This window comes from Sorex araneus, chromosome 6, assembly GCF_027595985.1.
Source record: "Sorex araneus isolate mSorAra2 chromosome 6, mSorAra2.pri, whole genome shotgun sequence".
NCBI classification, from domain to species: domain Eukaryota; kingdom Metazoa; phylum Chordata; class Mammalia; order Eulipotyphla; family Soricidae; genus Sorex; species Sorex araneus.
In genome coordinates this window covers 167490743-167514188 of record NC_073307.1, presented here as the reverse complement: position 1 = coordinate 167514188, position 23446 = coordinate 167490743, and the positions used below count along the sequence as shown (strand labels likewise).

The window sequence follows — 23446 nt, the reverse complement described above, 5'->3', positions numbered from 1 at the left end:
TTACAAGTCAACAGAACACCAAGAAAGAAGCTACAAATAAACAAAGAGGGATAGGAGCACTGTAACGGGAGTAACCCAATAAACCTAAACTACTGAGGCTATGTTATCCTACAGGCGACCCTCAGCTTTATGCCTCGGCATCTTCTACGAAGGCGCAACCCTGCCAGGACACTCGGAAACCAAGGGGGGAGCCTGGAGAACCCGCCCAGCCCGACGAGCAAAACAGGAGCACCGAGCATGGGAACAGCACCCGCACATCCTCCGGCGGGTCTCTGGTGACACCTGACCGGGACGCACAATGAGCCAAAGAAACGACGGCCCAGGAGTCGGCCAAGCGCAGGGGAGCAGGGGCGCCCACGCGAACACACGGCAGGCGAGGAACGGAGAACAGCGGGCGGGATGAAACGGCCTCAGGAGCTCTGGACGGCAGGAAGAGCAGCTGAGGAAAGATCAAGAAGCTCCACGATGAGGAGGAAATGGGGAGAAATCAGCAGAAACGGGGAAACGGCCTGAAAAGAAGCAAACAGCACCCCAGAGAACTACAGGGTGAGAGGCAGAGAACAGCGGAAGAAGCATTCGAGTCCCTGAGAACAGGAGGGCAAGTGTGACAGAGAAACAGGTGAAGGAATCACTGACGAGAACTTCCAGAGGGGGCTGGAGCGAGAGCACAGCGGGGTTTGCCTTGCACGCGGCCGACCCGGGTTCTAATCCCAGCATCCCATAGGGTCCCCTGAGCACCGCCAGGGGTGATTCCTGAGTGAAGAGCCAGGAGTAACCCCTGTGCCGGGTGTGACCCAAAAACAAAAAAAAACAACAAAAAAAAAGAACTTCCATAGTTGAAGATTATAAATACAGGATCCAAGAGGTCCCAAGGGGCCCTGTGAGAGACCGAGAGAAGCGGGCGGAGTAACAGTATACGACGGAGGGCATCTGCCTCGAACGGCGGACCCGGGTTCAACGCCCCCAGCGTCCCATGTGGTTCCCAAGCCAGGAAGAATCCTGGAGTGCAGAGCTAGGAGTCAGTCCTGAGCACTGCTGGGTATGGCCCCAAAACAAAACAAAAAAAAAAAGAAAAGAAAAGAAAGATTTTTTTTTAAAAAAAAGAAAGAAAATAGACCCAATTAGGAAAACTCCAAGACACAAGACAGACAGAATATTGAATGCACCAAGGTCAGAAAAGGAACTTATGAAGGGACCCAGCCCCAGCAGCTGAAAACCTCCAGGAGTCAACAGCCACCAAGCTCTCGGCCCCTCTCCACACACCAGGCCGGCCTCACCCACGAGTGAACCTATTCCTGGACACTTCATACCACACACACCCATACTCCAAGAGTACTGCACCACATCTGACGGCGTCCAAAGTAGGAGGCAACCAGGGCTGAAGCAATAGCACAGCGGGTAGGGCGTTTGCCTTGCATGCGGCTGACCAGGGTTCGATTCCCAGCATCCCATATGGTCCCCTGAGCACCGCCGGGGTAATTCCTGAGTGCAGAGCCAGGAGTAAGCCCTGAGCATCGCCGGGTGTGACCCAAAAAAGAAAAAAAAAATCAAAGTAAGAGGCAACCAATCTTAGAGGGAAATTTTTTTCCATATATATACATATATACATATGTATATATACACACATGTATAGATAAGCACATAAGACTCAACTTTTTTTTTTTTTTTTTTTGCTTTTTGGGTCACACCCGGCGATGCACAGGGGTTACTCCTGGCTCTGCACTCAGGAATTACTCCTGGCGGTGCTCAGGGGACCATATGGGATGCTGGGAATCGAACCCTGGTCAGCCGCATGCAAGGCAAACGCCCTACCCGCTGTGCTATTGCTCCAGCCCCAAGACTCAACTTTTAACAACATGCTCTTATAGAACGGCTTAATGGCCCCTGGGTGCAATACAATAATCGTCACCCTCTTTCCTCTAAAGAAACTTTTTGTAGCATTTTCAGCCGTTTTTCGTAACAAACAATACAAAATTTATTATCTCGGTTCTGCTTTGGGGCAGGGGTTTGGGTTGGGGATGGAAACATCCAAAATATGGTGGCAGGAAGGTGTCATGGTGGTGGGATTGGTGTTTGAATATTAAATGTAATCAAATATTGTTAACAGCTTCATAAAATTTAAAAATTTTAAAAAGCAACTTACATGCAGAGAAAAACCTATTAGATATAGAACAGATCTATCAAATGAGACTCTCCAGGCCTGAAGAATCTGGAAGGATGCAGCATCAAAAACACCTCCCTGAGAACACTCAGCACAGTCACGTCAGTGGCAGACTTGAAGGGGCCGCACAGAGACTCATGCACAGGCGACAGGGAAGCCACAGCCTTGAAGCCAGTTTTTCGAGAAGCGTTAGAAGAGCTGCTTTCTGGGGCCGGAGAGACTTCCCGTCGGTGGCATGAGTCTGGCTCCGTAACGGTGCAGGTGGGGGCCCTCCACCAGGCTAAGGGAGGCTACAAGACACAGTAACTCATCCTCACGCTCTGACTTTATGATTTATTTTCTTTTTTGCTTTTTGGGTGACACCCGGCGATACACAGGGGTAACTCCTGGCTCTGAACTCAGGAATTACTCCTGGCGATGCTCGGGGGACCCTATGGGATGCTGGGAATCGAACCCGGGTCGGCCACGTGCAAGGCAAACACCCTCCCTGCTGTGCTATCGCTCCAACCCCCCTTATTTTCTGATAACCCCATTTTCCATTCCTTTAAGGGTTTTTGGACCAAGTAAGATAAAATTAATTTGTTATAGCCCTGCCAAGGGGGCGATAAAAGAAGCTTCATTTACGACAGGGAAGATGTGGGGATTGCCAATAAGGTTCAAGTACAAAGTAAGATTTAATGTAATATGTCTTAGATGCCAGAGTTGAAAACTTGGTGATGTGAATGCAAGTGGGCGGCGATTCCTTTGTATCGTGTTGAATGATTCGCGTTTCTTTACTGACAGGGGCTAAACCAGAGAGCAACCAACCACTACGAATTGACTTGGGCTGACTTACTTTCTGAGAGTTCCGTCTGCCATTTTGGAGGACATAATGAAGTCACATGCAGGAGGACATAAAGAAGTCACATGCCCGCCATGGGGGCGGGGAGTGGCAGAGGCGGAGGGCAGTGAGGGCAGGACCGGAACATCGAACGCCTGAAACTAGGAACTCTGTGAGTCACAGCGTCTTCCACAAAAATTAATTAAGAAGAAAGTATTTATAAAGCGTTTAAAGAAATGAGTAGAGGGGCTGAAGCGATAGCACAGCGGGGAGGGCATTTGCCTTGCACGCGGCCAACCCGGGTTCGATTCCCAGCATCCCATATGGTCCCCTGAGCACCGCCAGGAGTAATTCCTGAGTGCAGAGCCAGGAGTAACCCCTGTGCATTGCCAGGTGCGACCCCAACCCCCCCCTCAAAAAAAAGCTAAAAAAAAAAAAAAGCTAAAAAAATAATAATAAAATAAATAAATGAGTAGAACTAAGCGATCCAGGGGGCAACACTGAGAGACCCTCTAGACGAGCTGCCGGGGGGGGAACCAGCTTGAGAACGCCCCATGTTCCGGGAGGGAGACACGAGGCCCGAGGCTCAGGGGGAGCGCAAACCCGCAGGAGCACCACGACAGCCCCACTCCACACAGCGAGAACGAGTGGGGAGACGGAAAACCTCACAGGTAAGGACCGCCCGGGGCCCACGCCAGGCGTGTCGAGTGGACTCTGCGTCCAGCACCCTCGGCTGGACGAAGAGAACTTCAGGGGCAGTGTCCACCCTCCCAAGCCGTCACTCAGATTCGAAGCAGCTGCAAAATCATCTCGAGACAAACAACGGCAAAGAATGTTCCGGGCCCCTGACGCCGCTCTCTGCAGGGGAGGCCGGGCGCCCCCCGGAAGCAGGGGAGAGGCAGGTCAGGGCTGCAGCCCGGACTCCACGCTCCGCCCCCTGATCAAAAGCAAGGACACGTGGGGCTGGAGCGATAGCACAGCGGGGAGGGCGTTTGCCTTGCACGCGGCCGACCCGGGTTCGATTCCCAGCATCCCATATGGTCCTCTGAGCACTGCCAGGGGTAATTCCTGAGTGCAGAGCCAGGAGTAACCCCTGTGCATCGACGGGTGTGACCAAAAAGAAAAAAAACAAAAAAAAAAAAAACGAAAGCAAGGACCCTGAACTGCACACGGGCGACCTGCAAGCCACAGGGGCGAGCAGAAAGAGGCGGCACAGACGGCCCGTCCAGGCCGAAGGAGAAAACCGAGAAAGGCCAAAGAAAGGCTGCCCGAAGCCCGGAAAGCCTCAGGGGAAAGGAAAACGGCAATAAACGCCGCCTGACGGCCATCCCTGCTCTCGGCGCCAGGGGACTAAACTCCGCAAGCGAAGGGGCGTGGCTGATGGATCAGGGGAAACAGAACACACCCTTCGGCTGCTTAAGATGCAAACAAACTTACGGGAGGAGCACCAGACTCAGAGCAAAAGGCGGGGGACAATCACAAGGGCCAGGGGCAGACGCATCAATCAGCAGGACTGGTCGTGTTTGTATCAGACAGAGCATGAAGCGAGGACGCACTGAGACGAGGGCAGCACTACAAATGGCCGGGGGCAGGACAGGCTCAAGGCAGGCTGGACCCCGCACCCCCTCCCCCCCGGCCCAGGGAAGCCCCAGCAGGGACGGAAGGCCAGGAAAGGAGTTTCAAGGAAGACTGTGGGCCACTCCCGACTCAGCCCCCTTGGGTACCACCCCGGCAGCGGGCTCTTACCTGCTGGAAGGGACGGTGGGTGCTGGCCTTGCTTGTGGCCGATCTGCATTCAATCCACGGCACTCCAGACGTTTCCAGATGCTTCCAGAGTTTGCCAGAAGTGATCCCTGAACACGAGCCAGGAGGAAGTCCCGAGCACAGCTGGGTGCGACGTCAGCAGGTGGGCGGGGAAGGGCCCCCGTGGCCGTGGGATTCCTAGGAAGTAATGAAACCAAGGTCCGAGGCTGAGACACAGGAACCAAGGCCTGACCAGACCCTCGCTGGAGCCAGCAACAGGCCCAGAGCAGGCTGAAGCCCCTCCAGAGAGCCCCCGCAGGAACCAGGGGCCAGGAAAGGGATTCGGAGAAGACCACGGACCACTCCCGACGCCGCCCCCTTGGATACCACCCCGGCAGCGCGCTCTTACCTCGCTAGAAAGCCCCACGTGGGGCGGGCTGGAGGAGCCTAAAAACGCCACCTGGAACCAGGTGCACATGTGCAGCCCGTGTGCTGCTCGTGCCCATGTGGCCGAGCACACGTGTCGCCCGCATCTCCCCTCTTGAGATGGGGACTCCCCTGCTCCCCATCTGGTGCTGGGGTGCGAAGGGGCTCTCTCCACCTCGGGGAAGCCGGGGTTCCCCCGGGCACGTCACTCTCCCTCACTCTCTCCCCCCTCCCCCTTCCTAAAGTCCTCCCCTGAAGTCTGTTTTTACTCCACGGCTTGTCTACTCCTGAAATTCCTTTCTATGAGACGGACCCAGTGCCGGGAACGCCTGGGCCAGGCCCGACTCCCAGGGGCGCCCGGGCGGGCAGAGGCGGGGCGGGAGGGAGCGACCGTCTCTCTCCGCTCGCCCTGCGTGAGCCAGCCGGGCCGACTGCAGGCGCAGCCCGAGAGACAAACAAAAGAGTCAGCTGCAAACAGTCCTCGAGAGACCGTGGACGGCCGGGGCGGGGGGGGGGGGTTCCATCCCCATTCTCGTAGCGGGGAACAGCCACGTGGAACATAAAAGTCCAGAAACGGCCTCAGCGCCCCAGCAGGGAACCGGAAGAACTGGGATTCACACCCGGACGGCGCTGTCCCCTGCCCCCTGCCCATGTGCCCTCTCCAGCACCGGAACGTTCTCGGGGACAAGTGGCATCAGGGGCCCGTGAGACACGGGAACAGAAACCCCGTCAGACAGAAGCACCCTGAGCAGAAGTGAAGCACAGAGGCAAGCCGGGGAAACCCAGGCCGCGAGGGCGAGTGACGGAGCACCAGAAAGTGAGCAGACTCCTGGGAAGGGACGGGAGGAAGGACACGCTGTAAGCCGCGGCCGGCCGCCACCTGGGCACAGGGACCCCAGGGCAGGGGCAGACGACGGCGGCACATCAGAGAAACCGGGAACCGGGCTCTCGAGAGAACACGCCCGACGGACAAGTTCATGCGTGTTCACGAAGGAGGGAAGAGGGAACAGCACGACGGGCTCGGGAGTAACAGGGAAGGCCTCGCGGCGACCCCGGCAGGACAGGGGATCTGAAGAGCCGCCGAGTCACGGTCCCTGGGCCGAACACCCCGCGACTGACGAGGGTCTGAGATCAGAACACGCAGAAACGGCACCAAACTCCCCTGGGCAGCAAAGCCAGGCCCGGCCCATCTGCAGGACCGGCGGGAAGGGCTCGCACACCCGGCGTCCTCACGCCGCCCCGGAGCTCCCGGGAGGAGACGCGAAGACAGCACGGAAGGGAGCTACAGGCTTGCTCTTCACACAGTGCTCGCCCTCAAACATGCACCTTGCGGCTTGTCTCCACGCCCTTGGCGCTTTCCACGCTGGAGAAGTCTGTGTTCCCTCAGAGAAGCGCTTCCCTCCCTCCCCGCACAGCTAAGGGTCAGTCTCACCTCAGAGGAGGGAGGGAGCAAAGAAGATGGAAGGGGGATGGGAGGAAGGAGGGAAGGAGGAAGGAAGGAAGGAAGGAAGGAAGGAAGGAAGGAAGGAAGGAAGGAAGGAAGGAAGGAAGGAAGGAGGGAGGGAGGGAGGGAGAGGGGGAAGGAAGGGAGGGAGAGACGGAGGCAGGACAGAAGGAAGGAAGGAAGGAGGAAGAAAGGGACAGAGGGAGGAGGGAGGAAAGACAGACGGACTCAGGCGCGATGAAGCCAACCGAAGCAGGGAGGCCAGGGGCGGGTCTGACTCAGCCGTAAGTGCTCAGCCAACATCATGTTCCACTCGAGGAGCCGCGAGAGGCCGCCCCAGCCGAAACAAGCCCGAGGGCACAATCCGGCTCTGCAGACGCTGTCCAAGGCAGAGAGACCAGCTGAGACCCCCGCCACGGCCCTGCACAGTCGTCCCAGTCCTGGCCCACGGTCCCTCGGGCATCACCAGGAGTGATCCTGAGCACACAGCCCGGAGTAAGCCCTGAGCACTGCTGGGGGTGGCCCAGAAATCAGTTCTAGAAAAGTTCTAGAAAGGGGGAGAAAGAGAGGGGTGGGGAGGGAGGGAGAGAGAAAAAGGGAGAAAGGGAGGGAGGGAGAGAGGGAGAAAGAGAGAAAGGAAGGGAGGGAGAAAGAGGGATAGGAGTGAGGGAGAGAGAGAGGGAGAGAGAGGGAGAGAGAAGGAGAGAGGGAGAGAGGAGAGAGAGGGAGAGAGGGAGAGAAAGGGAGAAAGGGAGGGAGGGAGAGAGGGAGGGAGAGCGAGAGGGAGGGAAAGAGGGACAGGAGTGACGGAGAGAGAGAAAGAGAGAGGAGAGAGGGAGAGAGAGGAGAGAGAGGGAGAGAGAGGGAGAGAGAGGAAAGAGAGAGGGAGAGAGGAGAGAGAGAGGGAGAGAGAGGAGAGAGGAAGAGAGGAGAGAGGGAGAGAGAGGGAGAGAGAGGAAGAGAGAAGGAGAGAGGGAGAGAGAGGAGAGAGGGAGAGAGAGGAAAGAGAGGGAGAGAGGAGAAAGAGATGGAGAGAGAGGAGAGAGAGGGAGAAAGAAGGAGAGAGAGGGAGAGAGAGTAGAGAGAGGGAGAGAGTGAGGGAGAGAAAGGGAGAAAGTGAGGGAGGGAGAGCGAGAGGGAGGGAGAGAGAGAAAGGGAGGGAGGGAGAGAGGGATAGGACTGAGGGAGAGAGAGGGAGAGAGAAGGAGAGAGAGGAGAGAGGGAGAGAGAGGAGAGAGAGGGAGAGAGAGGAGAGAGGGAGAGAGTAGAGAGAGGGAGAGAGTGAGGGAGAGAAAGGGAGAAAGTGAGGGAGGGAGAGCGAGAGGGAGGGAGAGAGAGAAAGGGAGGGAGGGAGAGAGGGATAGGAGTGAGGGAGAGAGAGAGGGAGAGAGAAGGAGAGAGAGGAGAGAGGGAGAGAGAGGAGAGACAGGGAGAGAGAGGAGAGAGGGAGAGAGAGGAAAGAGAGGGAGAGGAGAGAGAGAGGGAGAGAGAGGAGAGAGAGGGAGAGAGAGGAGAGAGAGGGAGAGAGAGTAGAGAGGGAGAGAGTGAGGGAGAGAAAGGGAGAAAGTGAGGGAGGGAGAGAGAGAGGGAGAGAGAAGGAGAGAGAGGAGAGAGGGAGAGAGAGGAGAGAGAGGAGAGAGAGGAGAGAGAGGAGAGAGGGAGAGAGAGGAAAGAGGGAGAGAGGAGAGAGAGGGAGAGAGAGGAGAGAGGGAGAGAGAAGAGAGAGAGAGGGAGAGAGTGAGAGAGGGAGAGAATGGGAGAAAGGGAGGGAGGGAGAGAGGGAGGGAGAGCGAGAGGGAGGGAGAGAGAGAAAGGGAGGGAGGGAGAGAGGGATAGGAGTGAGGGAGAGAGAGAGGGAGAAGGAAGGAGAGAGAGGAGAGAGGGAGAGAGAGGAGAGAGGAGAGAGAGGGAGATAGAGGAGAGAGAGAGGGAGAGAGAGGAGAGAAGGAGAGAGAGGGAGAGAAAGGGAGAAAGGGTGGGAGGGAGAGAGGGAGGGAAAGTGAGAGGGAGGGAGAGAGAGAAAGGGAGTGAGGGAGAGAGAGAAGAAGATAGAAGGAGAGAGGAGAGAGGGAGAGAGGAGAGAAGAGAGAGGGATAGGAGTGAGGGAGAGAGAGGGAGAGAGAAGGAGAGAGAGGAGAGAGAGGGAGAGAGAGGAGAGAGAGAGAGGGAGAGAGGGAGAGAGGAACTAGAGAGGGAGAGGAGAGAGGAGAGAGAGGGAGAGAGGGAGAGAAAGGGAGAAAGTGAGGGAGGGAGAGAGGGAGGGAGAGCGAGAGGGAGGGAGAGAGAGAAAGGGAGGGAGGGAGAGAGAAGAAGAGAGAAGGAGTGAGGAGAGAGGGAGAGAGGAGAGAGGAGAGAGGGATAGGAGTGAGGGAGAGAGGGAGAGAGAAGGAGAGAGAGGAGAGAGAGGGAGAGAGAGGAGAGAGAGAGGGAGACAGAGGAGAGAGAGGGAGAGAGTGAGGGAGAGAGGGAGAGAGGAGAGAGGGAGAGGAGAGAGAGAGAGGGAGAGAGAGGAGAGAGAGGGAGAGAGGGAGAGAAACGGAGAAAGTGAGGGTGGGAGAGAGGGAGGGAGACCAAGAGGGAGGAGAGAGAGAAAGGGAGGGAGGGACAGAGGGATAGGAGTGAGGGAGAGAGAGAGGGAGAGAGAAGGAGAGAGAGAAGAGAGGGAGAGAGAGGAAAGAGAGAGGGAAAGAGGAGAGAGAGGGAGAGAGAGAAGAGAGGGAGAGAGAGGGGGAGAGAGAGGGAGAGAGGGGAGAGAGAGGGAGAGAGGAGAGAGAAGGAGAGAGAGGAGAGAGAGGGAGAGAGTGAGGGAGAGAGGGAGAGAGGGAGAGAGAGGGAGAGGAGATAGGAGAGAGAGTGAGAGAGAGGAGAGAGAGGGAGAGAGGGAGAGAAAGGGAGAAAGTGAGGGAGGGAGAGAGGGAGGGAGAGCGAGAGGGAGGGAGAGAGAGAAAGGGAGGGAGGGAGAGAGAAGAAGAGAGAAGGAGTGAGGAGAGAGGGAAAGAGGAGAGAGGAGAGAGGGATAGGAGTGAGGGAGAGAGAGGGTGAGAGAAGGAGAGAGAGGAGAGAGAGGGAGAGAGAGGAGAGAGAGAGGGAGAGAGAGGAGAGAGAGGGAGAGAGTGAGGGAGAGAGGGAGAGAGGAGGGCGAGAGGGAGAGAGGAGAGAGGGAGAGGAGAGAGGAGAGAGAGGGAGAGAGAGGAGAGAGAGGGAGAGAGGGAGAGAAACGGAGAAAGTGAGGGTGGGAGAGAGGGAGGGAGAGCGAGAGGGAGGAGAGAGAGAAAGGGAGGGAGGGACAGAGGGATAGGAGTGAGGGAGAGAGAGAGGGAGAGAGAAGGAGAGAGAGGAGAGAGGGAGAGAGAGGAAAGAGAGAGGGAAAGAGGAGAGAGAGGGAGAGAGAGAAGAGAGGGAGAGAGAGGGGGAGAGAGAGGGAGAGAGAAGGAGAGAGAGGAGAGAGGGAGAGAGGGGAGAGAGAGGGAGAGAGAAGGAATGAGAGGGAGAGTGAGGAGAGAGAGGGAGTGAGGGAGAGAAAGGGAGAAAGTGAGGGAGGGAGAGCGAGAGGGAGGGAGAGAGAGAAAGGGAGGGAGGGAGAGAGGGATAGGAGTGAGGGAGAGAGAGGGAGCGAGAAGGAGAGAGAGAGGAGAGAGGAGAGAGAGGGAGAGAGGAATAGAGAGGGGAGAGAGGGAGAGTGGAGAGAGAGGGAGACAGAGGAGAGAGAGAGGGAGGGAGAAGGAGAGAGAGGGAGAGAGAGGAGAGAGAGAGAGGGAGAGAGAGCGAGAGAGGGAGAGAAAGGGAGAAAGGGAGGGAGGGAGAGAGGGAGGGAGAGCGAGAGGGAGTGAGAGAGAAAGGGAGGGAGGAAGAGAGAGGGATAGGAGTGAGGGAGAGAGAGGGAGAAGGAAGGAGAGAGAGGAGAGAGGGAGAGAGAGGAGAGAGTTGGAGAGAGAGGAGAGAGAGGGAGAGAGAGGAGAGAAGGAGAGAGGGAGAGAGAGCGAGAGAGGGAGAGCGAGAGAGGGAGAGAGGGAGAAACGGAGGGAGGGAGAGAGGGAGGGAAAGCGAGAGTGACGGAGAGAGAGAGAAATGGAGGGAGGGAGAGAGAGGGATTGGAGTGAGGGAGAGAGAGAAGAAGAGAGAAGGAGAGAGGAGAGAGGGAGAGAGGAGAGAGGAGAGAGAGGAGAGAGGGATAGGAGTGAGGGAGAGAGAGGGAGAGAGAAGGAGAGAGAGGAGAGAGAGGGAGAGAGAGGAGAGAGAGGGAGAGTGAGGGAGAGAGGGAGAGAGGAGAGAGGGAGAGGAGAGAGGAGAGAGGGAGAGAGAGGAGAGAGGGAGAGAAAGGGAGAAAGGGAGGGAGGGATAGAGGGAGGGAGAGCGAGAGGGAGGGAGAGAGAGGGAGGGAGAGAGAGGGAGGGAGGGAGAGAGAGGGATAGGAGTTAGGGAGAGAGAGAGGGAGAGAGAAGGAGAGAGAGGAGAGAGAGGGAGAGAGTGAGGGAGAGAGGGAGAGAGGAGAGAGATAGGGAGAGGAGAGAGAAGGAGAGAGAGGGAAAGAGAGGAGAGAGGGAGAGAGGGAGAGAAAGGGAGAAAGGGAGGGAGGGAGAGAGAGAGGGAGAGAGAGGAGAGAGAGAGATAGGAGTGAGGGAGAGAGAGGGAGAGAGAAGGAGAGAGAGGAGAGAGGGAGAGAGAGGAGAGAGGAGAGGGAGGAGAGAGAGGAGATAGAGGGAGAGAGAGAGGGAGATAGCGAGAGAGGGAGAGAAAGGGAGAAAGGGAGGGAGGGAGAGAGGGAGGGAGAGCGAATATGAGGGAGAGAGAGAAAGGGAGGTAGGGAGAGAAGGATAGGAGTGAGGGAGAGAGAGAGGGAGAGAGAAGGAGAGAATGGAGAGGGAGAGAGGAGAGGAGAGAGAGGGAGAGAGATTGAGAGAGGGAGAGAAACGGAAGAAAGGGAGGGAGGGAGAGAGGGAGGGAGAGCGAAAGTGAGGGAGAGAGAGAAAGGGAGGGAGGGAGAGAGGGATAGGAGTGAGGGAAAGAAACGGAGAGAGAAGGAGAGAGGAGAGAGGGAGAGAGAGGAGAGAGGGAGAGAATGGAGTGAGGAGAGAGAGGGAGAAAGAGGGAGAGAGGAGAGAGGGAGAGAGAGAGGAGAGAGGAGAGAGAGGGAGAGAGAGGAGAGAGGGAGACAAGGAGAGAGAGAGGAGTGAGTGAGTGAGAGAGAGAGGGAGTGAAAGGGAGAAAGGGAGGGAGGGAGAGAGGGAGGGAGAGCGAGAGGGAGGGAGAGAGAGGGAGGGAGGGAGGGAGAGAGGGACAGGAGTGAGGGAGAGAAACAGGGAGAGAGAAGGAGAGAGGAGAGAGGGAGAGAGAGGAGAGAGGGAGAGAGGGAGAGAGGAGAGGGAGAGGAGAGAGAGGGAGAGAGAGGGAGAGAAAGGAGAGAGGAGAGAGAGGGAGAGAGAGGAGAGAGGGAGACAAGGAGAGAGAGAGGAGAGAGTGAGTGAGAGAGAGAGGGAGTGAAGGGAGAAAGGGAGGGAGGGAGAGAGGGAGGGAGAGCGAGAGGGAGGGAGAGAGAGGGAGGGAGGGAGGGAGAGAGGGATAGGAGTGAGGGAGAGAAACAGGGAGAGAGAAGGAGAGAGGAGAGAGGGAGAGAGGGAGAGAGGGAGGGAGAGAGGAGAGACAGGGAGAGAGAGGGAGAGAGAGGAGAGAGGAGAGAGAGGGAGAGAGAGGAGAGAGGGAAACAAGGAGAGAGAGAGGAGAGAGTGAGTGAGAGAGAGGGAGTGAAAGGGAGAAAGGGAGGGAGGGAGAGAGGGAGGGAGAGCGAGAGGGAGGGAGAGAGAGGGAGGGAGGGAGAGAGAGGGATAGGTGTGAGGGAAAGAGAGAGCGAGAGAGGAGAGAGACGAGAGAGGGAGAGAGCAGAGAGGAGAAAGAGGGAGAGAGAGGAGAGAGGAGAGGGAGAGAGAGGAGAGAGAAGGAGTGAGAGGGAGAGAGAGGAGAGAGAGAGGGAGAGAGTGAGAGAGTTAGAGAAAGGGAGAAAGGGAGGGAGGGAGGGAGGGAGGGAGGGAGGGAGAGCAAGAGGGAGGGAGAGAGAGAAAGGGAGGGAGAGAGGGATAGGAGTGAGGGAAAGAGGGAGAGAGGAGAGAGAGGGAGAGAGAGAGTGAGAGAGGGAGAGAAAGGGAGAAAGGGAGGGAGGGAGGAAGGGAGGGAGGGAGAGTGAGAGGGAGAGAGAGAAAGGGAGGAAGGGAGAGAGAGGGATAGGAGTGAGGGAGAGAGAGGGAGAGAGAAGGAGAGAGAGGAGAGAGAGAGGGAGAGAAGAGAGAGATGGAGAGAGAGGAGAGAGAAGGAGTGAGAGGGAGAGAGAGGAGAGAGAGAGGGAGAGAGAGCAAGAGAGCGAGAAAAAGGGAGAAAGGACGGAGGGAGAGCTAGAGGAAGGGAGAGAGAAAAAGGGAGGGAGGGAGGGAGAGAGGGATAGGAGTGAGGTAGAGAGAGAGGGAGAGAGGAGAGAGAGAGGAGAGAGGGAGAGAGAGGAGAAAGGAGAGAGAGGGATAGAGGGAGTGAGAGGAGAGAGAGAGGGAGAGAGGAAAGAGAGAGAGGGAGAGAGAGAAGAGAGAGAAGGAGAGAGAGGGAGAGAGGAGAGTGAGAGGGAGAGGGAGGGAGAGAGGAAGAGAAAGGGAGAAAGGGAGGGAGGGAGGGAGAGTGTGAGGGAGAAAAAGGGAGGGAGGAAGAGAGAGGGATAGGAGTGAGGGAGAGAATGGGAGAGAGAGGAGAGAGGAGAGAGGGAGAGAGAGGAGAGAGAGAGGGAGAGAAGAGAGAGAGGAAGAGAGAGGAGAGAGAGGGAGAGAGAGGAGAGAGGAAGAGACAGGAGAGAGAGAGAGGGAGGGGGAGGGATGGGGACGGAGGGAGAGGGAGGGAGAGGGACGGAGAGAGATGGAGAGGGAGGGAGAGGAGAGAGATGGAGAGGGAGGGAGAGGGTGGGAGAGGGAGGGAGAGGGTGGGAGAGGGAGGGAGAGGGTGGGAGAGGGAGGGAGAGGGTGGGAGAGGGAGGGAGAGGGAAGGAGAGATAGGGAGAGGGAGGGGGAGGGAGGGAGTGGGAGGGGGAGGGATGGAGAGGGAGGGGGAGGGAGGGAGTGGGAGGGGTCGGGAGGTGGAGGAAGGGAGAGGGTTGGAGAGGGAGGGGGAGGGAGGTGAGTGAGAGGGAGGGCGGGGGAGGGAGGGGGCAGAGAGGGAGGGGGAGGGAGGTGAGTGAGAGGGAGGGCGGGGGAGGGAGAGGGAGGGAGAGGAGATGGCACCCGGGGGAAGCGGGTCGCTGCAGAGCCAGGCGCAGGAAGAGAGACAGAGGGCGAACAGGCTCTACTCTGCGGGAGACTCACCTCGCGGGTGTGGCTGCTCCCTGCAGGACCCTGCGCGGTGCTCCCGGGAAGCAGCCCTGGTGAGTGGACGGCAGCTCCAGGCCCCGGATGCTGACCGATGTCGTGATTCAGGGGCGTCGCTGGCCGCCGCGTCCTGAACGCAGCAGCCGGAAGGCCAGCAGGGCAGTGGCCGAGAGCGTGGCCAGTGGGTCGGCAGCCTGGACCCAACTGCCTGCTGCCTCCAGGAGACTCAGGGGCCGGGGAACGGGCTGGGGCCGCAGGAGAAGCACAGAGTAGCGGGGGGGGGGGTGCGGGGGGGGGGCCGCGCTTACCTCAGACTCCGGGAAAGGGCGAGACGGGGCTCCTGGCCGGGACCCTCCGCACCAGGAGCTCTGGAGGCCTGTCGGGGTGAGAGCAGGGTCAGAGGGCGCCTGCGCTGCCGCAGGAAACCAGCAACGCCAGCAGGGGGCTCTACTGCCACCCCCTCACCACTGGCCGACCAGGGCCCAGGCGGGGGGGGGGGGGGGGGGGGGGAGCACACTGGCCTTGCACACGGTCGACCGGGGTTCAACCCCCGGCACCCCATCTGGTCCCCTGAGAAACCCCGGAGTGATTCCCGAGCACAAAGCCAGGAGTCACCCCTGAGCACTATCGGGCGCGATCCCCAGAGCAAACGGTGATAAAAAAGAAAAACCAAGGCGGTACCTGAATGAGCGAAGGGAAGGGCCCGGCGGGCTCAGATAAAGTTTCTGCATCCCCCGCGCCTGGCGGCTGCCCCCCACCCCAGCGGGCACGTGTGACAGACACGCAGCCCCACGGGACCACACGCAGGGAACCGGGCAGAGACCACGGCGCGGTGAGCGGGAGAGACGGCCCCGAGGACACGCAGAGACGGAGAGCTGAGCCGCTCACGACTGAACAGCCACCGGGCCAGAGAGGAACCGAAAGGGGCCCCAGACACAGCCGAATCAGGACTCGGGGCAGGGGGCACTCACGGGGCCATGCACCCCGCGGGGAACAGGAGAAAGTGCAAATGAACCACCAGCCTCAAGAAAGGAGAAGAGGAGCTAAGGGCGGAGGAAACCACCCGCACAGGGCGGACCCGGGGGAGAGCCCTCCCTGCCCCCGGGGACCCGGCCCTGCCAGCCGAAAACCGAAAACCGCCAGAACTCAACCGCTGCCACGCTCAAGGCCTGCGAACCTATTCCTGGCCGGCATCTGCCGCCTCGCAGCACACCAGGAGACACACCTCGAGAGTGTGAGAGGAACACAACACGCGTGACGGGGCTCACATGGCAGGCGACCAACCAGAGAAACAAAAAATATTTATATAGAGAGAGAAAGAGAAATAAAAAAAATATACACAAAGAGAGATTTACAGACACACATACAGAAGTTCACAAGGCTCAGCGTTTGACAACGTGTTACTGATCTCTTGTAGGTCTTAAGGGCCCCTGCCAGGACAGAACAGTCTTCACACTCTTTCCTCCATGGATACTTTTTTCTTAGCATTTTCAGTGGCTTGTCAATAACACTGTCACTGTCACTGTCATCCCGTTGCCCATGGATTTGTTCGAGCGGGCACCAGTAACGTCTCTCATTGAGACTGTTTTTGGCATATCCAATACGCACTGGTAGCTTGCCAGGCTCTGCCGCGCGGGCTCCGTACTCTCAGGTAGCTTGCCGGGCTCTCCGAGAGGGGCGGAGGAATCGAACACCGGCCGCGTGAAAGGCGAACGCCCAACCGCTGTGCTATCGCTCCAGCCCTTCAACAACAAACAATACAAAATACATTATTTTGGTTCTGCTTTGGGATAGGGATTGGGGTTTGGGATGGAAACACCCCAAATATGGTGGTGGGAAGGTGTCACGGTGGTGGGACTGGCGTTTGAATATTAAATGTAATCAAGTATTGTGAACTACCTTATAAAGTATAAAAATTAAAAAAAAAAAAACCAAAAAGCCAGAGCAAATGTTTGGGGACCGTCCGGGCCCGGGACCTGCCTCTCCGGGTACTATCTCTCTGGGCCCTCTCGGCACAATGTGACTTGGAATTATGTTAACACATCACACGCTAACATACGATTTACCATGTTTCAATGAGTCCCCAACAAAAAGAGAAAGTGTCAGGGCAGAAAGCGCCTCTCCTGGCTGTCCTGTCCTCCCGCCCAAGCCGACACCGTCAAGGTGGGCTCCTCTAACCTACACGCGTGGCGGGGGCTGCAAAGCTGAGCCCGGCTCACCCCGCGGTGGGCGCCCCTCCTGAGGAGACCCTCGCAGGAACACAACCCCACACCCCGCAAGGCCCGGCCAGCCTGGCTCGGTAAGACTCACCTGCTGTGTGCTGGACTCTGAGAGAACCTTCTCTTCTTTAGGCAAAGTCCGAAGGACGCGGAGGGAGAAACTAGCGCGGTAGCACTGTCGTCCCGTTGTTCATTGATTTGCTCGAGTGGACACCAGTAACGTCTCCATTGTGGGACTTGTTACTGTTTTTGGCATATTGAATATGCCACGGGGAGCTTGCCAGGCTCTGCCGTGCAGGCAGAATACTCTTGGTAGCTTGCCGGGCTCTCCGAGAAGGACGGAGGAATCGAACCCAGGTCGGCCACATGCAAAGCAAACTCCCTACCTGCTGTGCTATATTTTTAAAAATTACCCTTTTTTTTGAAGGTGGGGAGGGGAGAACTGGACACTTGCACACTTGGTGGAGCTCAGGGCTTCCTCCTGGCTGAGGGATCAGTCCTGGTGGGCTCAGGATGCTATATGGGGTGCTGGGTATCGAACCCAGGTTGGCCACGAGCAAAGGTTTGTTTCTTAGGAATAATAAGAGAATTCCACAGATCCTGTGCAAGGTACACACTGCAGGAAAAGAATCGCTGTGACCCCAAGGACAGCAGAGACGAGGGCCGGGAAGATTGCTCCATGGCTGGAAGCTGCCTCATGAGCTGGGGGAGCAGGCAGCCGGGGTAGAGAAGGGATCACTGAGTCAGTGATGGCTGGAGGGATGCTCGGGATGGGAGATGTGCGCTGAAAGTCACAAAGGCCCAAATGTGACGGCCTCTCAGTGTCTGTACTGCAAACCATGATGCCCAAAAGCAGAGAGAGAGTCTGGGGGAAACTGTCTGTCATGGAGGCAGGGGGAGGGTAGGGACAGAGGGGGGATACTGGGGACATTGGTGGTGGAAAGTGTGCACTGGTGGGGGGATGGGTGTTCCATCATCGTGTGACGGAAACTCAATCACGAAAGGTTTTGTAACTGCACCTCACAGTGATTCAACTGAAAAAAAAAGAATTGTGTCTCTAAGATGAAAATAAAATGCAGAAAGCAGAGCAGGTAAAGCCAGAGGAAACAGAGTAGCGGGTAGGCCAGACGCCCTGCACACAGCTCACCTAGGCCCAATCCCCGGCACCTGGTACGGCTCCCCCGGGCCCCAGGAGTGAGCCCTGAGCACGGTCGGGTGCGGCCCCAAAATCAAAAACTAGAAATCCTCAAATGAAAATGAGAGCCAGGGCAGAAGCCAAGGCCGCGCACATCAAAACACAGACACACAACGAGGCCTCGGAGAGGCCGGAGCCCGGGGGCGGGGGGGTGGCCCCCATCCCTGCAAATAGAAAATTCCAGCCAAGGGGCTGGAGAGATAGCACAGCGGGTAGGGCATTTGCCTTGCATGCGACCGACCCGGGTTCGAATCCCAGCATCCCATAAGGTCCCCCGAGCACCGCCAGGAGTAATTCCTGAGTGCAGAGCCAGGAGTAACCCCTGTGCATCGCTGGGTGTGACCCAAAAACCAAAAAAAAAAGAAAATTCCAGCCAAGCAGACCAGAAAGAGAGAGAAGCACCAGAGATGCCTCAGAAATGCAAACACATCCAGCGAGAGGAACCAGCAGGGCCGCAGACGGGCCGGGGAAGGTCCCACCCCGCACTCGGCTGACCTGCCCCCCCGGCAGCCCTGGGCCAGTGGGTGTCCTGGGCGCCTGCCGCGCTGGGCAGCACGGCTCTGGCCTGGCAGCCGCTCTGAAGAAAGGAGGACCGTGCATCACGACATGACGTCGGGACGGGAGGAGGGAGAGACAGACGGACCTTTTGAACGTGCCAGCCTCCCGGGCTGCCTCAGGCGCGGGTAGACGCTGCCCAGAGCAGCCTGGGGCGGGAGGGAAGGAGGACGCGGGGCCGCCCTGGAGCCATGCCCGAGTAGTGCTGAGCCCCGCTGGGGGCGACCCAGTTCCCCCTCCACCCCCCGCACCCCAAATCTCTCCCGAAACAAAAACCTGTGAGGGAACGGCATCAGCAGCACGTTCTCCCGGCCTCCGAGATGCGATGCGCAGGCCTGCTCCTCCGCCAGTGCTCCCTGCGCGGGGGACAGACTCCCCGGACAGCTCCGTCCCAGCACCGCGAGGAACAGGATGATTCCCGGGAGCATCACTGCGAAGGCAAACGACACGGCACCGGGACGATGGGGGAAGACCCGGCCCGCCCCGCGGCCCCGGGACAGATCCGTGGGGGACCCAGCGCGTGCTGGAGGGAGGCAGGTGCCCAGTTATGCCAGATCCCGGGGCAAAGGGGGCTTGGGGGGGCCCAGACAAGCGGCAGCCGAGGCCCCTCCCTGGAGCAACACGGAAAGTGTCCTCTGAGGAGCCTCGACCTGCCGTGGTCACCCACGGGGTCGCAGCGCCCGGCCCGGCCCGAGAGGAGAGCAGAGGACGAGAAGGGGCGGGAAGAAGCAGACGTGGGGGCCTCAGTGTCACCCGAAACTCCCAGGAACGGAGACTGTGCAGGGCGGCGCACACCCACGCCCGGCTCTGCAGACGGGCCCAGCGCGGGGAGACTCCCTTCCTTCCTCCCGCCCGGCAGCGCGGGGAACCTCGCCATGCACTTAAGGGTGCCGTGGAGGGTGCGCTTTGAGCCGGCAGAGAGCATGGCAGTTAAGGCACTTGCCTTGCACGCAGCCGACTGGGGTTTGACTCCGGGCATCCCGTGCCGGGCCCTGAGTCTGCCGGAGTGATCCCTGAGCACAGAGCCAGGAGTCAACCCCGAGCACTGAATGTGGAGCCGGGGCTGGACATGCAGAGGCCCCAGATTTGATCCCTGGCACCGCATGGTCCTCGGAGCACCAGCTTGGAGAAACTCCTGAGCACTGCCCGGAGTGGCCCCTGAACCAACACATAAGTACACAAAACCATGAAGAGGTGGTGGGAAATTGGGGCCGAGGGGCTGGAGTGACAGCACAGCGGGTAGGGCGCTTGCCTTGCACGCGGCCGACCCGGGTTCGATTCCCAGCATCCCATATGGTCCCCTGAGCACCGCCAGGGGTAATTCCTGAGTGCAGAGCCGGGAGTGACCCCTGTGCATCGCCGGGTGTGACCCAAAAGGCAAAAAAAAAAAAAAAATGGAGCCAAGAGTGACAGCACACTGGGTGGGGCGCTGGCCTTGCACTTGGCAGACCTGGGTTCGAACCCCAGCACTCCATAGGGTCTCTGAGCCCTGCCAGGAGTGATCCCCGAGCACAGAGCCAGGAGTCAGCCCTGAGCACCACCGGATGTGGCTCCCCCCAAAAAACCCCAAAAACCACCCAAAGAGGCCATGGGACGGCCAGGAGGAGGAGGGGCCGTCGGGGAGACGCGGGTGAGGCAGGGACCCTCGTTCGCCTGGAGACAGGGAAACGCAAACCCCAAGTCCGTCGCGGGGCCTGACCCCCTGGGCCCTGGAACTCCGCTTCCAAACAAACACGCACAGGTGCTCACCTCAGCGCTGCCACAGCCACCGAACAACCCGAGTGCCCACACCAGCCCCAGCGTGAAGCTCTGGCCGGCTGCAGCGGCCGCAGCCCGCGAGGGGCCCAGGGGGGCAGCCGGGGGAGGACAAGTGCCTGTGGGTCACTCCAGCGCCACGGCATGTGCCCACCAGCTAGAAGCCTCGAGCACCGCCAGGGGTCACTCATGAGCATGGGTCAAGAATAGGCGCTGAGCACAGCTGGGTGTGCCTGTCCCCCTCCCAGAAAGGAAGGGCCAGACAATGCCCAGAGGAAATGGGGAGACTGCCAGGAGGACTGAGACGGAGGGAGGGCCGGCGTGGGTGCAGAGATAGGGTGCGGGGGGCTGGGCATGTGGGTGCAGAAAGGATGAGATACGGGAGGCTGGGCATGTGGGTGCAGGGAAGAGGTGGGACGGGGAGTCTGGGAATGTGGGTGCAGGGGAGGGACGGGACGGGGAGTCTGGGAATGTGGGTGCAGGGAAGGGGTGGGACGGGGAGTCTGGGAATGTGGGTGCACAGAAGGGATGGGATACGGGAGTCTGGGAATGTGGGTACAGGAGAGGGGTGGGACGGGGAGTCTGGGAATGGGGGTGCAGAAAGGATGAGATACGGGAGGCTGGGCATGTGGGTGCAGGGAAGGGGTGAAACGGGGAGTCTGGGAATGTGGGTGCAGGAGAGGGGTGGGACGGGGAGTCTGGGAATGTGGGTGCAGGAGAGGGGTGGGACGGGGAGTCTGGGAATGGGGGGGTGCAGGGAAGGGGTGGGACGGGGAGTCTGGGAATGTGGGTGCAGGGAAGGGGTGGGACGGGGAGTCTGGGAATGGGGGGTGCAGGAGAGGGGTGGGATGGGGAGTCTGGGAATGTGGGTGCACAGAAGGGATGGGATACGGGAGTCTGGGAATGTGGGTGCAGGGAAGGGGTGGGACGGGGAGTCTGGGAATGGGGGTGCAGGGGAGGGGTGGGACGGGGAGTCTGGGAATGTGGGGGTGCAGGGGAGGGACGGGACGGGGAGTCTGGGAATGGGGGTGCAGGGGAGGGATGGGACGGGGAGTCTGGGAATGTGGGTGCAGGAGAGGGGTGGAACGGGGAGTCTGGGAATGTGGGGGTGCAGGGGAGGGGTGGGACGGGGAGTCTGGGAATGGGGGGGGTGCAGGGGAGGGGTGGGACAGGCAGTCTGGGAATGGGGTTGCAGGGGAGGGGTAGGACAGGGAGTCTGGGAATGGGGGAGGGGAGGGACGGGACACAGGAGGAGTAAGGCGGGGTGTGGGCAGGCAGCTGTGTGCAGAGATATGCGAGGACGCGAGCGCTATTATCACCGAGACTCGATACGGAAAGGACTGGAAGGAGACCAAGCACCGGACAGACTGGCCCGTGCTGGCCAGAGAACCCAGCCCAGGGTCTCTCTCGTCCCTGGGGTTCACAGGAGTGAGGAGCAGGAGGCTGGTGGTCCCTCGGGGGACTCGGGGACAGTGGGGGACCGAAGCAAGTGCTGGAAGGCGGCGAGGAGTCACGCGTGACGCGCGGCCTGCAGCAGGCTGCCCCCACAGCCCGGGCCACAGCAGACGCTGGCCTGGCACGCAGCCGGGCCAGGATCCGTCCCCGGCACCCCGCAGGGCCCCCGAGCCCCGCCAGTGTGACCCGAGCATCCCAGGTGTGACCCCCAGAAGGTGCCACCCATAGAGATAGGCCAGGGGGGGGTGAAACTGGGGGCACCCAGGGAGGGCACTGGACGCCACTGAAGGGACAATGTCGGGACACGGCAGCGGCAGTGGACGCTGGCCGGGGGATGGTGCTGGGGGACCCGCTGGAGCCCTAGTCGCGAGTAACTGCAATTTATGGCGACTAAGCAAGGTTTTAAAACTAATGGAAAGTGGCCTCTAGCAGCCCATGCGGTGAAGGGGCAGCGAGTGGGGCTGGGATGGCCCCGAGCAAGGAGGGAGGCGGGTCCCAGGCGCCCCCCGCTGTCTGACAGGGCAGGGGCGCCTGCTCAGGCCACTGTTCGTCCTACTGTCGGTCAGAAACTCGTGAACGAAACAGGTGAAGGAGAAGGTAGAGCACAGCGCTATCGCTCTCCAAGGGCCCTCTAACCCCGCACCCCCCCGCGCCTCCCGTCCCACGGAGCCGTCTCGCCTGTGCGGGTGGACGGGTCACTCTCCAGGGCTGTGACGTGGGTGACGGGATAGAGCGGGGGCCTCACCTGCGCCCGGGACGACGGAGGACTCGCTGGCGGGGGCGAGACGGGCTGTGGACCAGGGCAGCTGTCCCGAGAGTTGCACCGGAACCGTCCGGAAGATTCTGGAAGGACAGTCAGAGGACGGGGTGTGCGGGGAGCAGTCAGTGCTGCTGGTGATGCCACAGGCTGGTGAGGCAGAAGCGGGGGCCTGGGGGCCGCAGTCGTCAGCCAAGCCCTGACCGCGCCCAGGGTGCGAAGGGCCCGTGGGCACAGCCAGAGGCCACGTGCGGCCATGGAAACGGGATGCCCCGGGGTCCCTGGCCTAGGGGCTCGGCTCGGAGGCCAGATGAGGGTCCCCAACGTCAGGGACTCAGCCCCGAGGCCCCCACACCCACCCACTCGCAGCACGGCAGGCCCGGGAGATCCTGAACGGGCCCCCGGGCAGGGCGCAGGCGGGGGGTCACTCGGCCTGGAGCCGGGGCCACTCTGGGGGGCCCTGGGTCTTCCACAGCTCAGCGATTCTGGGGCCAGCAAAAGCCGTGGTCATCCCCCGACCACCACGTGGGCACCGGCTGCCGCTGCCCCAAGGAAGGAGCCCGCTGACCCTCCGCGCAGGGCGACCGCCAGGTGCCACCTCTCTGCCGGGAGCCACCGCCTCCTGCCAGCCGCCTGCAAGGCCAGCACCGTACCCTGAACCCCTCCTGCTCGAGGGTCCCCAGGACTGGTCTGACACCCCCATCCCTTTGCGCACCACTGAGCAAACGCAGAGCGCTCCCCGCCCTGAGGGTGAACCCCGCCTGAGTTTGTGGGGGCGCCCCGATGTGTGGTGACCCGGGGAAGGCCCTGGCAGGCCCCGAGTGTGCGGCTTCCTGGGGCCGCCGGCCACTTCCTCTCAGCCTACTGGCCTCACCGTCCCTGCAGGAGGACCGTGTCCGGAGGAACCCCCGGCTCTTCTCACCACAGGGGCCAACCCCGGGGCAGGGGGGCTCACCCGGGCCTGGGGGGTCTCCAGGAACTTCCTACCCGCCCCCGTGGGGCCCAAGGGTGAGAAGCTGGAGCGCAGGAGACCAACCTTCGGCTCTGCTCCCCCAGGTCACGGACTCGGGCACAAGGGGTCAGCAGCCCGGCCACCGTGGACACCGTGTCCCGGTGCGGTCAGCGGGCCCAGACGGCGGGAGCCAGACAGGGGTGCCCGCCTCATCCGGGCACTGTGGGTGAGGCGCTCAGGGCGCCCCAGGCCCAGAAGGGCTGCGCCCACTGACCGCCTCCCAGGGACCCCCTGCCCTGGGCAGAGTAAGAGACTGGCCAGCTGGCCCGTGTGTCCCGGCGGGGGCGAGAGGGGCGCCCGCTGGCCCTGGACGAAGGGTCGGGCCCTGGCAGAGCCCGGCGGGGGCACTTCTGGGCCGGGGCCCCCAGGCCCATCCTGCCGGCATGCTCGGGTGGGCGCGGGCGGGAAGTTGGTGGGGCGCTCTCCCGGCACCTGCGCCCCCGCAGCGGGGTGGGGGTGGGCCGCGGGGCACCGATCCGCGCGCGGGGAAGCCGGGGCGCCAGGGAGCGCCGGGGGGCGCCGCGGCCTCCCCGCGGGGCGGCGGCGGCGCGCGGGGGCTCGGGCTCGGGT

The 23446-nt window shown here is 60.3% G+C and overlaps 1 protein-coding gene across 1 annotated transcript in view; it reads right to left on the bottom strand.

Annotated features, from left to right (window-relative positions):
- LOC129406068 (uncharacterized) overlaps positions 1–21947 on the bottom strand; it is a 60548-nt gene extending 38601 nt beyond the window's left edge. Inside the window, exons 1-6 of the mRNA XM_055143831.1 lie at positions 21853–21947; positions 18174–18327; positions 15537–15670; positions 14237–14304; positions 13926–14058; positions 4867–4922 (exon numbers count right to left, since the gene is read on the bottom strand). Coding sequence (XP_054999806.1) covers positions 4867–4922; positions 13926–14058; positions 14237–14304; positions 15537–15670; positions 18174–18325 — 543 coding nt within the window. The 5' untranslated portion in view covers positions 18326–18327; positions 21853–21947. The remainder of the gene's footprint in view (positions 1–4866; positions 4923–13925; positions 14059–14236; positions 14305–15536; positions 15671–18173; positions 18328–21852) is intronic.
- Positions 21948–23446: the final 1499 nt, after the last annotated feature.